At 40.8% G+C, this 15,755-nt stretch overlaps 1 protein-coding gene across 6 annotated transcripts in view; it reads right to left on the bottom strand.

The window, feature by feature from the left end:
• The window catches only part of DIS3L2 (DIS3 like 3'-5' exoribonuclease 2), a 358,321-nt gene that overhangs the window by 208,546 nt on the left and 134,020 nt on the right, over positions 1-15,755 (bottom strand). For all 6 annotated transcript variants that reach the window (XR_011254705.1, XM_069578628.1, XM_069578629.1 and 3 more), the window contains one exon: positions 1,406-1,506. Coding sequence is in view for 5 of the 6 variants with exons in the window: in XM_069578628.1 (XP_069434729.1) it covers positions 1,406-1,506 (101 nt within the window). In the remaining variant the exon portion in view is untranslated. The remainder of the gene's footprint in view (positions 1-1,405; positions 1,507-15,755) is intronic.

Genomic DNA, 15,755 nt, shown 5'->3' with positions numbered 1-15,755 from the left:
CAGAAGCCTGATTTTCTTTTTTAACTCAAACCACACCATTTTTTTTTTAAATGAAAGCTACTAAGTCAAAATTTTTAAATATTGCATAGGTCAAACAAAAATTTGTGAGAATTCCCTGGTGGTCCAGTGGTTAGGATTCCACTACCACTACATTGCCGAGGACCCAGGTTCAGTCCAGGGTTGGGGAACTAAGATCCTACAAGCTGCATGGTGTGGCCAAAAAATTAAAAAACTGAAGTATTTCTTTTTTTTTTTAAGGCACAAATTTGTGAGCCAGATCCAGCCCATGGTCTTTCCATTCGTTATAATCTTTCACACCTATCATGTTGCCTAGTATATGGTTAGTATTCAAAATGCTTCTTAAAATAAAGATCTAGGTAACTGAATGGGTACTTGGCTGGGTGGGGGGTGGGCAATAATATATATGTAATATAATTTAGAAATTCCCCATGTCGGTATGCAGGAGACACTCTCCTAACCAACTTGCTAGACTGAGTGTCAACACTGCACTCCCAGGGTACACGTGCCAAAAGAGGGGAGACCACGTGCTCTCACACACTTCACCCTTGGTACCACTTCTTCTACCCGGAGCTATCCCCATAGCGAGGATCAGCTGCATCTGATCCCATATCTGAGTATGTCACCTGCATATATCATTAAAAAATAAAGTTGAATTATGGAAAAAAAATACAAACAAACAAATTGGTTTGTTACTATGATAACTAAATTAAATGCTTTGGAGGAACTAAAAAATACTTTATTAAAAACTTACTTTTGAATTAGATATGGTCAGCGACTTCACTTTCACTTTTCACTTTCATGCACTGGAGAAGGAAATGGCTGCCCACTCCAGTGTTCTTGCCTGGAGAATCCCAGGGACAGGGGAGCCTGGTGGGCTGCCGTCTTTGGGGTCGCACAGAGTCAGACACGACCGAAGCGACTTAGCAGCAGCAGCAGCAGCATGACAACAATAAAAGCCATTGGAGCCAAAAACTGTAAAAATCTAGGCATCTACACTCATATTGCTTCACCAGTGCCTAAATTCTCACTCTGCTTTAAATAAAACAAACCAGAAATTATAGTGCAGTTTATGCAGAAAGATAACACAGAACCTCAATAAATACCTCCATACACCAAGAAAGGGCCTTGGCCCTTCAGGCAAAGACAGGCAAGTGAATATATAGGTACATGCTTAAAGTTTTTATATATATATATATATATATATATATACACACACATATACATATACATATATATATATATTTAAAAGATTCACTTTTTATGATTCCCTGCTTCCACTGACTTTTCTGATGAACTGAGCAACTACAGTCCTAACTGAATTGTATGCAAGGCCTGCAAGAGGAAGAAGCTACAAGCGAGACAAGTGAAAGAAACAGGCAAAGACCTTTGCTGATCTCTGCAGCGACTTCTCTGGTAACACTCTGGAGTCCTGTGATGTGAAGGTGTTCTCATCTTTTATCACTGGTGCACCAGCATCCTCTTTGCCTAATTTAAGACAAGAGAACAGAAGAAGAGGAGACATCAGGTAGATGCAGAGTATGAGGCATACAGACTCATGGTGTTTTTAAACTCAGAGCCGCAAGGATTCCTGGATACCATTTACCCCAAACTACTCATTTTACAGAAAAGGAAACCCGGGCCCACAGTGGTTAGGCGACTTGGCTAAGGTCAATTACGTCACCAACTTGTATTAATGCTCACACTCAGCAGGCCACATTTTATCTGTTTAACATTATTCATATATTAGGCATCATATAAGTGGAGATATGTTCAATTAAACTAAATCGCCTGTGTCAAAATGCCAAAAAAACTAAATGCTATACACTGTCCCCATCCACAAGGAAGAAGAGAGACATGTTAACTTATATGTACATCTGCTGAAATAAAACAAAATCAAAATAAATGTTTAACTTTTAAAAGTACTTTGGTACCAGCCATAACAAACAAAATGGTGGAAAATAGATTATATTTATTAAATAAACAAATAAAAAACCCAACCCTGATTTTCCTGGCTTTTCTTAGTGACATTATATAAAGAGTAAAGTACTTAAAGTCTTTTAATGTTTAATTTCCTTTCTTAAAAACTTATAAAATGCACATTCACCCAAAAAACTGAAACCACATCTCTCCAGTAAAGAGGGATTTAGGCTCTGGACCAGAAGTATTAAAACCACTCATGAAAAAAAAAGCAAATTACACACTTCTGAACATTTAATATTTTATATTTTCATGTGTTACATTAGATTTCCCCCACAAAATATTCTTATCCAACTATCCTGGAGTTTCTAGATGTTAGGAGTCACAACCAATTCATGTGGGACCCACTCCAGCTAGCTAAGAGAGACTTGTACTTATCATCATTTAGACATTATTATGGCCAAAATAAATAAATAAATCCTTTTCAGGACTGGCCTCTTAGCAAAGGCTCAGCTGAAAGCCAATTTTACTCTGGGCGTACTCTGGAAACACTGACATGATCTGACCTACTGGGGCTTAAGAACCATCAACTGTATGCTTTTCCATCTATGCTAAAATCTACCTACCTAGTGCCCATTGAAAGCAGAATTCTTACTGTTTTCTGAAAAGAAAAACAAATTAAAACTTTCCCATTGTCAATCATCATGTTTATCAGTAAAAGAGGGTCATCATCTAAGTTCATCTTTTATTTTAGACCAAGTTCAGGATTCCAAATGCATCATATGCTTCCAGAACAACCTTTTTTATACTCTTGGTAGTTTAGTTGCTAAGTCTTATTCAACTGTTTGCAACCCCATGGACTATAGCCCACGAGGCTCCTCCCCTCCATGGGATTTTCCAGGCAAGAATACTGGAGTGGGTTACCATTTCCTTCTCCAGGGGATCCCAACCCAGGGATTGAACCCAGGTCTCCTGCACTGCAGGCAGATTCTTTACTAATTGAGCTACCAGGGAAGATTGACACTCTTAGGGAGAAAAAAAAAAACCTATACAAATTGTTGACCTATCCTATAACATATCTTGTCAATGTGTTGTGCAGAACAAGGTAAATTCAGGAAAGATTAGGAGGCTGGAATTACCACAAACAAGTATACTCTACCTAGATGTCTGATATCAAGATCTGGCAATCAAGAAAAGGTAGTGAGGGGGTTTCCAAGATAGCCCAAAATCCTGGGCAGGCAGCTTTCTGTGATGGTCACTGATGGCCCCATCTTAAGATGACTATTGCTTCAGATTCCATTCCAACCATAAGCAACTCTTCTGTTCTAATGGTTATGCCAGGTTGCATTAAAAAAAAAAAAAAGAGGAAGTGGCCAATCATGATTTTCAGAGATGACCTTTTCAGGGTCTATGTTCATAAGGATTGCTGGAGAAGACTCTTGAGAGTCCCTTGGACAGCAAAGAGATCAAACCAGTCAATCATAAAGGATATCAACCCTGAATATTCATTGGAAGGACTGATACTGAAGCTGAAGCTCCAATACTTTGGCCACCTGATGCAAAGAGCTGATTCACTGGAAAAGACCTTGATGCTAGGAAAGACTGAGGCCAGGAGGAGAAGGGGACAACAGAGGCTAAGATGGTTGGATGGCATCACTGACTAAGCAGACATGAGTGTGAGTAAGCTCCAGGAGATAATGAAGGACAGGGAAGCCCTGCATGCTGCATATGGATATCCTGGCAGAAATAAGGCTTGTGCAGACAAAGATGCATTCCAATATTATAAGTTAAACTGAAGCCTGTAGCCTTACAGGTGAGCACCAAAAATATGTTCAATAAATGTGAAGAAACACACTGCCAGGTTAGAAAAGTGAGTCACCTCAATAAGTTTCCAACAAACCTACATCTTGGCATATCAAATAGCAAAGCTGTCAATTTAATGAGAGAACCTACTGCATTGTTTAATCACAAGACCATTTATTATATTTATTCCATGTGTATTTATTAGCACTGGGCATTGAGGATTCAGTGTGAATAAAAGAAAGATGATCCCAGCTCTTAGGGAACACACAGTTTAACATTGGAGTGATATTCAATAAATACACACTCGATCAATATGAAGTTACAAACTGTGATAAATGCTAAGAATGAACACTCGCAAGGAGGAACAACAGAGAACATAGGATTTAGATTAAGAAGTCACAGAAAGGCCCTGTGTGCAAGTGACATTTGAGTTGAGACATGAGGAGCTGTGTGTAGGAGTGAGGAAGGGGACAAAAGACCCTGGGTGGGGAATGGTACTTGGGAAGGGGTGGAGGTGTGAAGTCCTAGGCACGGTCAAGGAATGGAAAGACCAATAGGCTGGAGCACGTGAGCAAGAAAAGGCGTGGCAAGAAATGGAAATGAAAGGTAGACAGGAGTCAAGTCAGATGGGGCCCTGCAGAAGTTAAGGATCCTGAGTTTAAACCTGCATACATTAGGAAGCTGGCTAAGGATTTTGTTCAAGAAAGTTACTGCCTGACTTGAGATTGGGCCAACCTAAGAGGGTGGATGTAGGGAGGCCAGTGAAGAGCTACTGCCAAGTCCAGACACGAGAGGATAGTGCTATAAGGCCGGCACTGGAGATGGAACTAAAATGATCAATTTAAGACATATTTGGGGGCTGAACTAACAGACTTTGGTGGTAACTAAATATGAGAGTGTGAGGATTATTACATGTAAGAAATGAAGGATTACTTCAGCTTTCTGATATCTTCAGCTCAGTTGATGGAGGAATTGCTGGCACAGGGAAGACTAGAGGAGGTGAAAATCAGGAGTTCAATCAGTATTTCAGAGGAGGTTCCATTTGAGAAGCCACCAGTGAGACCTACAAGTGATGATATTGAGTAAGCAGTTCAACATGAAGTTCTGGAACTCAAGAAAAGAGATCTGGACCCTGGCTCGAAGTATTATTTATATGCCAAGAACATCAATAACCTCAGATATGCAGATGATACCACCTTTATGGCAGAAAGTGAATAACTAAAGAGCCTCTTGATGAAAGTGAAAGAGGAGAGTGAAAAAGTTGGCTTAAAGCTCAACATTCAGAAAACTAGATCATGGCATCCAGTCCCATTGCTTCAGGGCAATAGATGAGGAAACAGTGGCAGACTATTTTGGGGGGCTCCAAAATCACTGAAGATGGTGATACAGCCATGAAATTAAAAGATGCTCACCCCTTGGAAGGAAAGTTATGACGAACCTAGACAGCATATTAAAAAGCAGAGACATTACTTTGCCAACAAAGGTCCATCTAGTCAAGGCTATGGTTTTTCCAGCAGTCATGTATGGATGTGAGAGTTGGACTATAAAGAAAGCTGAGTGCTGAATAATTGATGCTTTTGAACTGTGGTGTTGGAGAAGACTCTTGAGAGTCCCTTGGACAGCAAGGAGGTCCAACCAGACCATCCTAAAGGAGATCAGTCCTGAATGTTCACTGGAAGGACTGATGTTGAAGCTGAAACGCCAATACTTTGGCCACATGATGCAAAGAACTGACTTATTTGAAAAGACCCTGATGCTGGAAAGATTGAAGGTGGGAGGAGAAGGGGATGACAAAGGATGAGATGGTTAGATGGCATCACCAACTCAATGGACATGAGTTTGGGTAAACTCCAGGAGTTGGTAATGGACAGGGAGGCCTGGGGTGCTGCAGTCCATGGGGTTGCAAATAGTCAGACACGGCTGAGTGATTGAACTGAACTGAACCATATTTATATTTCACAGCACAAGCCACAGAGAAGAAATTCAAACCCTAGCCACTTCGGCTGGTAAGTTCATGAAGCTCAAGCACTGACACATGCCCGAGTATGGAGTGATGTACTGCCACTGTTAAGGAAGAAAGAACGATTCACTGAGGAAGTGAGTTGGGACTTGAAGGATATACAGATGTTTTGAACAAAGAAAGTTGAAGGGCATTCCAGGTAAAGGGCAGCCCTGGTACAGTGGCCCAGAGCTGTGAAAGATCCTGACATGGTAAAGGAAGACGAAGATTAAAGTTGTGATTTAAAGGATGGAGGCACAGCCTTTTCTCCTTTCTTCCTTCTTGCTGGCTGGAATCTGGATGTGAGAGCTGGCCCTCGTGCACTCATCTTGGTCCTAGAGGCTACAGGTCAAAGGTGCATTCTACTGTGCAGAGAAGCACAACACAGTTGAAGACTATGGAGCTATCCTACAAGACTTGACCTGTCTACCTCTGTTCTTCTTTTCTGTGAGCTAGAAATAAATCTTATTTAAGTCAGTGATATTTTAGGATTTAATGCCACTCTCAGCAGAACATACTTCCTAACACACATGGACATGAGTTTGAGCAAGCTCCAGGAGTTGGTGATGGACAGGGAAACCTGGCATGCTGCAGTCCATGGGGTTGCAAAGAGTCAGACACGACTGAGCAACTGAACTGAACTGAACCGAACGGAACCGAACACACAGGTCCTTACAGTGAAACTGGTAGGTTTATTATTATTATTATTTTTTTTTAGATATAAATGGTTTATTTATTTATTTATTTTTTAATTTTAAAATCTTTAATTCTTACATGCGTTCCCAAACATGAACCCCCCTCCCACCTCCCTCCCCATAACATCTCTCTGGGTCATCCCCATGCACCAGCCCCAAGCATGCTGTATCCTGTGTCAGACATAGACTGGCGATTCAATTCTTACATGATAGTATACATGTTAGAATGCCATTCTCCCAAATCATCCCACCCTCTCCCTCTCCCTCTGAGTCCAAAAGTCCGTTATACACATCTGTGTCTTTTTTCCTGTCTTGCATACAGGGTCGTCATTGCCATCTTTCTAAATTCCATATATATGTGTTAGTATACTGTATTGGTGTTTTTCTTTCTGGCTTACTTCACTCTGTATAATCGGCTCCAGTTTCATCCATCTCATCAGAACTGATTCAAATGAATTCTTTTTTATGGCTGAGTAATACTCCATTGTGTATATGTACCACAGCTTTCTTATCCATTCATCTGCTGATGGACATCTAGGTTGTTTCCATGTCCTGGCTATTATAAACAGTGCTGCGATGAACATTGGGGTACATGTGTCTCTTTCAATTCTGGTTTCCTCGGTGTGTATGCCCAGCGGTGGGATTGCTGGGTCATAAGGTAGTTTTTTTGTTTTTTTTTTTTAGTTTTTTATTTTTTAAATTTATGTCCTGGCCACCAAAGGAGCAACCGGAAGACTTGTGGGGGTCTACAGGACTACTTCTGTAAGTCCTGGAGTTGTGTAACTTCTAATGATGGAAAATGGCGTTGGGAAGTATATAAAAAAAAAAAATCTTTAATTCTTACATGCATTCCCAAACATGAACCCTCCTCCCACTTCCCTCCCCATAACATCTCTGGGTCATCCCCATGCACCAGCCCCAAGCATGCTGTATCCTGCGTCAGACATAGACTGGCAATTCAATTCTTACATGATAGTATACATGTTAGAATGCCATTCTCCCAAATCATCCCACCCTCTCCCTCTCCCTCTGAGTCCAAAAATCCATTATACACATCTGTGTCTTTTTTCCTGTCTTGCATACAGGGTCGTCATTGTCATCTTCCTAAATTCCATATATATGTGTTAGTATACTGTATTGGTGTTTTTCTTTCTGGCTTACTTCACTCTGTATAATCGGCTCCAGTTTCATCCATCTCATCAGAACTGATTCAAATGAATTCTTTTTTATGGCTGAGTAATACTCCATTGTGTATATGTACCACAGCTTTCTTATCCATTCATCTGCTGATGGACATCTAGGTTGTTTCCATGTCCTGGCTATTATAAACAGTGCTGCGATGAACATTGGTGTACATGTGTCTCAATTCTGGTTTCCTCGGTGTGTATGCCCAGCAGTGGGATTGCTGGGTCATAAGGTAGTTCTATTTGCAATTTTGTAAGGAATCTCCACACTGTTCTCCATAGTGGCTGTACTAGTTTGCATTCCCACCAACAGTGTAGGAGGGTTCCCTTTCTCCACACCCTCTCCAGCATTTATTGCTTGCAGATTTTTGGATCACAGACATTCTGACTGGTGTGAAGTGGCACCTCATTGTGGTTTTGATTTGCATTTCTCTAATAATGAGTGATGTTGAGCATCTTTTCATGTGTTTGTTAGCCATCCGTATGTCTTCTTTGGAGAAATGTCTATTTAGTTCTTTGGCCCATTTTTTGATTGGGTCATTTATTTTTCTGGAATTGAGCTGCATAAGTTGCTTGTATATTTTTGAGATTAGTTGTTTGTCAGTTGCTTCATTTGCTATTATTTTCTCCCATTCAGAAGGCTGTCTTTTCACCTTGCTTATATTTTCCTTTGTTGTGCAGAAGCTTTTAATTTTAATTAGATCCCATTTGTTTATTTTTGCTTTTATTTCTAGAATTCTGGGAGGTGGATCATGGAGGATCCTGCTGTGATGTATGTCTGAGAGTGTTTTGCCTATGTTCTCCTCTAGGAGTTTTATAGTTTCTGATCTTACATTTAGATCTTTAATCCATTTTGAGTTTATTTTTGTGTGCGGTGTTAGAAAGTGATCTAGTTTCATTCTTTTACAAGTGGTTGACCAGTTTTCCCAGCACCACTTGTTAAAGAGATTGTCTTTACTCCATCGTATATTCTTGCCTCCTTTGTCAAAGATAAGGTGTCCATACGTGTGTGGATTTATCTCTGGGCTTTCTATTTTGTTCCATTGATCTCTATTTCTGTCTTTGTGCCAGTACCATACTGTCTTGATGACTGTGGCTTTGTAGTAGAGCCTGAAGTCAGGCAAGTTGATTCCTCCAGTTCCATTCTTCTTTCTAAAGATTGCTTTGGCTATTCGAGGTTTTTTGTATTTCCATACAAATCTTGAAAGTATTTGTTCTAGTTCTGTGAAAAATGTGGCTGGTAGCTTGATAGGGATTGCACTGAATTTGTAAATTGCTTTGGGTAGTATACTCATTTTCACTATATTGATTCTTCTGATCCATGAACATGGTATATTTCTCCATCTACTAGTGTCCTCTTTGATTTCTTTCATCAGTGTTTTATAGTTTTCTATATATAGGTCTTTAGTTTCTTTAGGTAGATATATTCCTAAGTATTTTATTCTTTTCGTTGCAATGGTGAATGGAATTGTTTCCTTAATTTCTTTTTCTACTTTCTCATTATTCGTGTATAGGAATGCAAGGGATTTCTGTGTGTTGATTTTATATCCTGCAACTTTACTATATTCATTGATTAGCTCTAGTAATTTTCTGGTGGAGTCTTTAGGGTTTTCCATGTAGAGGATCATGTCATCTGCAAACAGTGAGAGTTTTACTTCTTCTTTTCCAATTTGGATTCCTTTTATTTCTTTTTCTGCTCTGATTGCTATGGCCAAAACTTCCAGAACTATGTTGAATAGTAGCGGTGAAAGTGGACACCTTTGTCTTGTTCCTGACTTTAGGGGAAATGCTTTCAATTTTTCACCATTGAGGATAATGTTTGCTGTGGGTTTGTCATATATAGCTTTTATTATGTTGAGGTATGTTCCTTCTATTCCTGCTTTCTGGAGAGTTTAGATACTATCCTACCAAGCACTATAAAGGCCAGGGACACATACATTTTATAGCTCTGAATTTGGTAGTATTCTGGAGCAGAGAAACAACAGTTAAAGAGATCTTTGAAAGCTGGGTTTACAGGCTAGGCAAGACACAATCAGAATCTAAATTAAGATGGTGGCAGTGGGAGTGAACAAAGGCAAAATCTGAGAGAAATTTCTGAGAAGGATGTTGCTAAGTGTGTTTGCATCACTATGAATGACCTAGTACAAGAAAAGGAGCTTACGTTAAAAGACCTTTGATTGAATATCAGGAAGAATGCTTTGACAGAACAATAAAGCTCCTTGATGAATTACTAGAATAGGGCAGAGTTGCTGGCAGTCCTCAACAAAGGAAAAGGCCGTGTGGCCCTCAGTCTTCAGTTTTGCCATACTGAAGGCAGAGCTGGCCCCATGCATTCTGTGGCCCCTTCTAGTTAAAAATGTCTAGAAACTAGCGACCACCAATATTCTTCATCTAAAAAAGAGAACTTTCTAAAAACTAGACACACTACAAGTACAGCAACTGCTCATGATGTTCTCCAAGAAATACTCTAAGAGGAAAAATCCAGTGAAATCCTAATCTCTTTACACTGATTATCTGAAACTTCTATTTTAAACATTCAAAAAGTAAAACACCGTGGTCTGCTGGAGCTGGCATTGCCACTTACTTAAAAATGATTCTGATTTGGCTTTCTCATACATAAGCAATGAATTGACAAGGCTGATGATTCTGAACACTTGCAAACTCATCGGCTTTTCAGATGATTAGACTGTGATGCTAAGTGAAAGCAATGTGAAAAAAAGCAAGAAATTGGGCAAAAAAGGTGTTTCAACCTTTCCAATGCAAAGAGTGACAAACTCTGACAAATCTAAGCTTTTCCATCTCTGAATGGTCACAGAAATTTACAATTTCCACCAAGAATTGAATGAAAACAGTCACATAAATTGGTATATGAAAATAATTCCCCTCAGATCTCTCAAAATGAGCGAATGAGGAGAACTTATTTTACAGGCCCCAGTGAAATGTAGGAATGACAACACAGGTCCTCACAGGGCCAGGAAACATTCACGTTATCCTCATTTTCTGTGCTGCAAGTTTGCCAGCCTGAGCAAGCCTCTCACTCTGAAGTAAAGCTATTGAAATCACCTGGTGCAGGAGAATGTTTACAGTGTGTTCCCATATATCACCTCGTTTGAGCCACAACATAACTTCACACAATAGGTAGAGCGGATGTTGTTATTGCAGGTTCATCAGGGGAATGGGAGTAATGAAGGGGCAGAGCAGGTGATGACGACAGGCAGATCGTGGTGCGGTGGCAGCCTATTCTCCACATAAGCAAGAGTCAGAGCATCAGGGGAAATGCCATGAAAACCTATGTCAAGATATCGCTTAAGGACTTCCCAGGTGGTACAGTGGATAAGAATCTGCCTGCCAGTGCCAGAGACATGGGTTCAATCCCAGGTCTGGGAAGATTCCACATGCCTCAGAGCACCTAAGCCTGTGCACCGGAAATACTGAGCTCACACTCTAGAGCCTAGGAGCCATCACTACTGCAACTACTGAAGCCTGAGTGCCCTAGAGTCTGTGCTCTGCAGAAAGAGAAGCTGCTGCAATGAGCAGCCTGTGCGCCTCAACAAAGAGTAGCCACCGGCGGCCACAACTAGAGAAAGCCCATGTGCAGCAACAAAGACTCAGCACAATCAAAACCAAAATGAAATAAATTAAATTAAAAAATCAAACCCCGCGGTTCCATGTTTTTTAAAAAAGACATTGCTTACGTGGCCATTTCATTTCCATGGGGATGGTCTTGATCCCTATCTCCTGTACAATGTCACGAACCTCATTCCATAGTTCATCAGGCACTCTATCTATCAGGTCTAGGCCCTTAAATCTATTTCTCACTTCCACTGTATAATCATAAGGGATTTAAGTCATACCTGAATGGTCTAGCGGTTTTCCCTACTTTCTTCAATTTGAGTCTGAATTTGGTAATAAGGAGTTCATGATCTGAGCCACAGTCAGCTCCCAGTCTTGTTTTTGTTGACTGTATAGAGCTTCTCCATCTTTGGCTGCAAAGAATATAATCAATCTGATTTCGGTGTTGACCATCTGGTGATGTCCATGTGTAGAGTCTTCTCTTCTGTTGTTGGAAGAGGGTGTTTGCTATGACCAGTGCATTTTCTTGGCAAAACTCTGTTAGTCTTTGCCCTACTTCATTCCACATTCCAAGGCCAAATTTGCATGTTACTCCAGGTATTTCTTGACTTCCTACTTTTGCATTCCAGTCCCCTATAATGAAAAGGACATCTTTTGGGGGTGTTAGTTCTAAAAGGTCTTGTAGGTTTTCATAAAACCATTCCACTTCAGCTTCTTTAGTGTTACTGGTTGGGGCATAGACTTAGATAACTGTGATACTGAATGGTTTGCCTTGGAGACGAACAGAGATCATTCTGTCGTTTTTGAGACTGCATCCAAGTACTGCATTTCGGACTCTTTTGTTGACCATGATGGCTACTCCATTTCTTCTGAGGGATTCCTGCCCACAGTAGTAGATATAATGGTCATCTGAGTTAAATTCACCCATTCCAGTCCATTTTAGTTCGCTGATTCCTAGAATGTCGACGTTCACCCTTGCCATCTCTTGCTTGACCACTTCCAGTTTGCCTTGATTCATGGACCTGACATTCCAGGTTCCTATGCAATATTGCTCTTTACAGCATCGGACCTTGCTTCTATCACCAGTCACATCCATAACTGGGTACTGTTTTTGCTTTGGCTCTATCCCTTCATTCTTTCTGGAGTTATTTCTCCACTGATCTCCAGTAGCATATTGGGCACCTAATGACCTGGGGAGTTCCTCTTTTGGTATCCTATCATTTTCATACTGTTCATGGGGTTCTCAAGGCAAGAATACTGAAATCGCTTGCCATTCCCTTCTCCAGTGGACCACATTCTGTCAGATCAAGACCATCCCCATGGAAAAGAAATGCAAAAAAGCAAAATGGCTGTCTGAGGAGGCCTTACAAATAGCTGTGAAAAGAAGAGAGGCGAAAAGCAAAGGAGAAAAGGAAAGATATAAGCATCTGAATGCAGAGTTCCAAAGAATAGCAAGAAGAGATAAGGAAGCCTTCCTCAGCGATCAGTGCAAAGAAATAGAGGAAAACAACAGAATGGGAAAGACTAGAGATCTCTTCAAGAAAATTAGAGATACCAAGGGAACATTTCATGCAAAGATGGGCTCAATAAAGGACAGAAATGGTATGGACCTAACAGAAGCAGGAGATATTAAGAAGAGGTGGCAAGAATACACAGAAGAACTGTACAAAAAAGATTTTCACAACCCAGATAATCATGATGAAATGATCACTAATCTAGAGCCAGACATCTTGGAATGTGAAGGCAAGTGGGCCTTAGAAAGCATCACTACGAACAAAGCTAGTGGAGGTGATGGAATTCCAGTGGAGCTGTTTCAAATCCTGAAAGATAATGCTGTGCAAGTGCTACACTCAATATGCCAGCAAATTTGGAAAACTCAGCAGTGGCCACAGGACTGGAAAAGGTCAGTTTTCATTCCAATCCCAAAGAAAGGCAATGCCAAAGAATGCTCAAACTACCGCACACTTGCACTCATCTCACATGCTAGTAAAGGAATGCTCAAAATTCTCCAAGCCAGGCTTCAGCAATACGTGAACCGTGAACTTTCTGATGTTCAAGCTGGTTTTAGAAAAGGCAGAGAAACCAGAGATCAAATTGCCAACATCCACTGGATCATGGAAAAAGCAAGAGAGTTCCAGAAAAACATCTATTTCTGCTTTATTGACTATGCCAAAGCCTTTGACTGTGTGGATCATAATAAGCTGTGGAAAATTCTGAAAGAGATGGGAATACCAGACCACCTAACCTGCCTCTTGAGAAATCTGTATGCAGGTCAGGAAGCAACAGTTAGAACTGGACATGGAACGACAGACTGGTTCCAAATAGGAAAAGGAGTACGTCAAGGCTGTATATTGTCACCTTGCTTATTTAACTTCTATGCAGAGTACATCATGAGAAATGCTGGACTGGAAGAAGCACAAGCTGGAATCAAGATTGCCGGGAGAAATATCAATCACCTCAGATATGGAGATGACACCACCACCCTTATGGCAGAAAGTGAAGAGGAACTAAAAAGCCTCTTGATGAAAGTGAAAGAGGAGAATGAAAAAGCTGGCTTAAAGCTCAACATTCAGAAAACGAAGATCATGGCATCCGGTCCCATCACTTCATGGGAAATAGATGGGGAAACAGTAGAAACAGTGTCAGACTTTATTTTGGGGGGCTCCCAAATCACTGCAGATGGTGACTGCAGCCATGAAATTAAAAGACGCTTACTCCTTGGAAGTAAAGTTATGACCAACCTAGATAGTATATTCAAAAGCGAGACATTACTTTGCCGACTAAGGTCCGTCTAGTCAAGGCTATGGTTTTTCCTGTGGTCATGTATGGATGTGAGAGTTGGACTGTGAAGAAGGCTGAGCACCGAAGAATTGATGCTTTTGAACTGTGGTGTTGGAGAAGACTCTTGAGAGTCCCTTGGACTGCAAGGAGATCCAACCAGTCCATTCTGAAGGAGATCAACCCTGGGATTTCTTTGGAAGTTATGATGCTGAAGCTGAAGCTTCAGTACTTTGGCCACCTCATGAGAAGAGTTGACTCATTGGAAAAGACTCTGATGCTTGGAGGGATTGGGGGCAGGAGCAGAAGGGGATGACTGAGGATGAGATGGCTAGATGGCATCACAGACTCGATGGACATGAGTCTGAGTGAACTCTGGGAGATGGTGATGGACAGGGAGGCCTGGCGTGCTGTGATTCATGGGGTCACAAAGAGTCGGACACGACTGAGCGACTGAACTGAACTGAACTAAGTGGCCATGGGACTCCCTGAAATGCTCAAGGCCATACCATACTCAAAGCAAGTATGGTATGCCATTGAGTATGAAATGTTTCCTGAAGCATCAACTCAGTGAAGTTTCTGGGTACCTGTGGGGTGTCAGGCACTACAAATGACCCTGGTTCTGTCCTCAGAAAACTCATGTGCGGGAAAGTGAAAGTATAAGTTGCTCAGTGTCCAACTCTTTGGGACCCCATACTGGAGTGGGTAGCCTTTCCCTTCTCCAGGGGATCTACCCAACCCAGGTACTGAACCCAGGTCTCCCACATTGCAGGCAGATTCTTTGCCAGCTGAGCCACAAGGGGAAGCAAAATGAAAACACTACTGAAAGTGCACAGAGTTGGTGCCTACAGTAAGAAGGGGGCTAGAGAGTTTGACGGTAAAGCCCTGAGCTGAAACGGGAGGGCTAAGTAGGAGCTGGCTAGATGTATGGGCATGCAGAGCATTCCAGAAAGAGACAAAACCAAGTGTAAAGATACACAATCAAGACTAAAATGAGAAGAACAAAGGTTCTCTATGTCTAAACATGTTGCAGGGACCAGACTACAAAAGGCTTCACACTGAATAGCACGTATTTTACCTGTAGGGATGGAAACAGGTTCAAAGATTTGAGAATAACATAATCAGAACTATATTTGATGAGGAGTCAAGGGTCAGCCTATTGCTCCTTTGAAGATAATCTGTCTTTTTCTCTAGCTGCTTTTGAGATTTTCCCTTTGGTTTTCTGTAACTTCATCTTGATGTATCTAAGTTTGAATTTTTTAAAATTCTACATATAATCATTGGTCATAAGTCTGAAGTTTGGTAACTCAACTGTTGTGGGAAATCGTCATCATTACCTTTAAATTTCACCTTGGCTCATTTTCTCTCTCATCTCCTTTCTAGGTCTCTTATTTAGACCTCACTCTATCCTCTATGTCTCTAACCCTCTCCCTCTGCATTTCCTATTTGTTTTCTCCGTGCTTTACTCTGGATAACTTCTTCCTACTGTCTTCCAGTTTGTTAATTTTTCTCTTCAGCTTTATTCAGTCTTCTGTTAAATTTATCCATTGAGTTCTTCTCTCAAAACTTTTATTAATATACCTTTCCTCATCCACTGAGTTTTAAATTTCATTAGTTATGTTTACTTCTAGAAGTTTTATTTGGCTCCTTTTTAAATTTGATATGTCACATTTCAGTTTCCTATTCTTTGCAGATATAGTCAAGCTTATCTTTTATTTCCTTAAACAGTAGCTTTTATAGATGGCAATGATTCCAATATCTGATGACATCTATGAAGGGCTGTTT

This window comes from Ovis canadensis, chromosome 2 (assembly GCF_042477335.2).
Source record: "Ovis canadensis isolate MfBH-ARS-UI-01 breed Bighorn chromosome 2, ARS-UI_OviCan_v2, whole genome shotgun sequence".
Lineage (NCBI taxonomy): Eukaryota > Metazoa > Chordata > Mammalia > Artiodactyla > Bovidae > Ovis > Ovis canadensis.
Note: the sequence above shows the minus strand (reverse complement) of the source record. Positions and strands in the feature narration are given on the sequence as shown.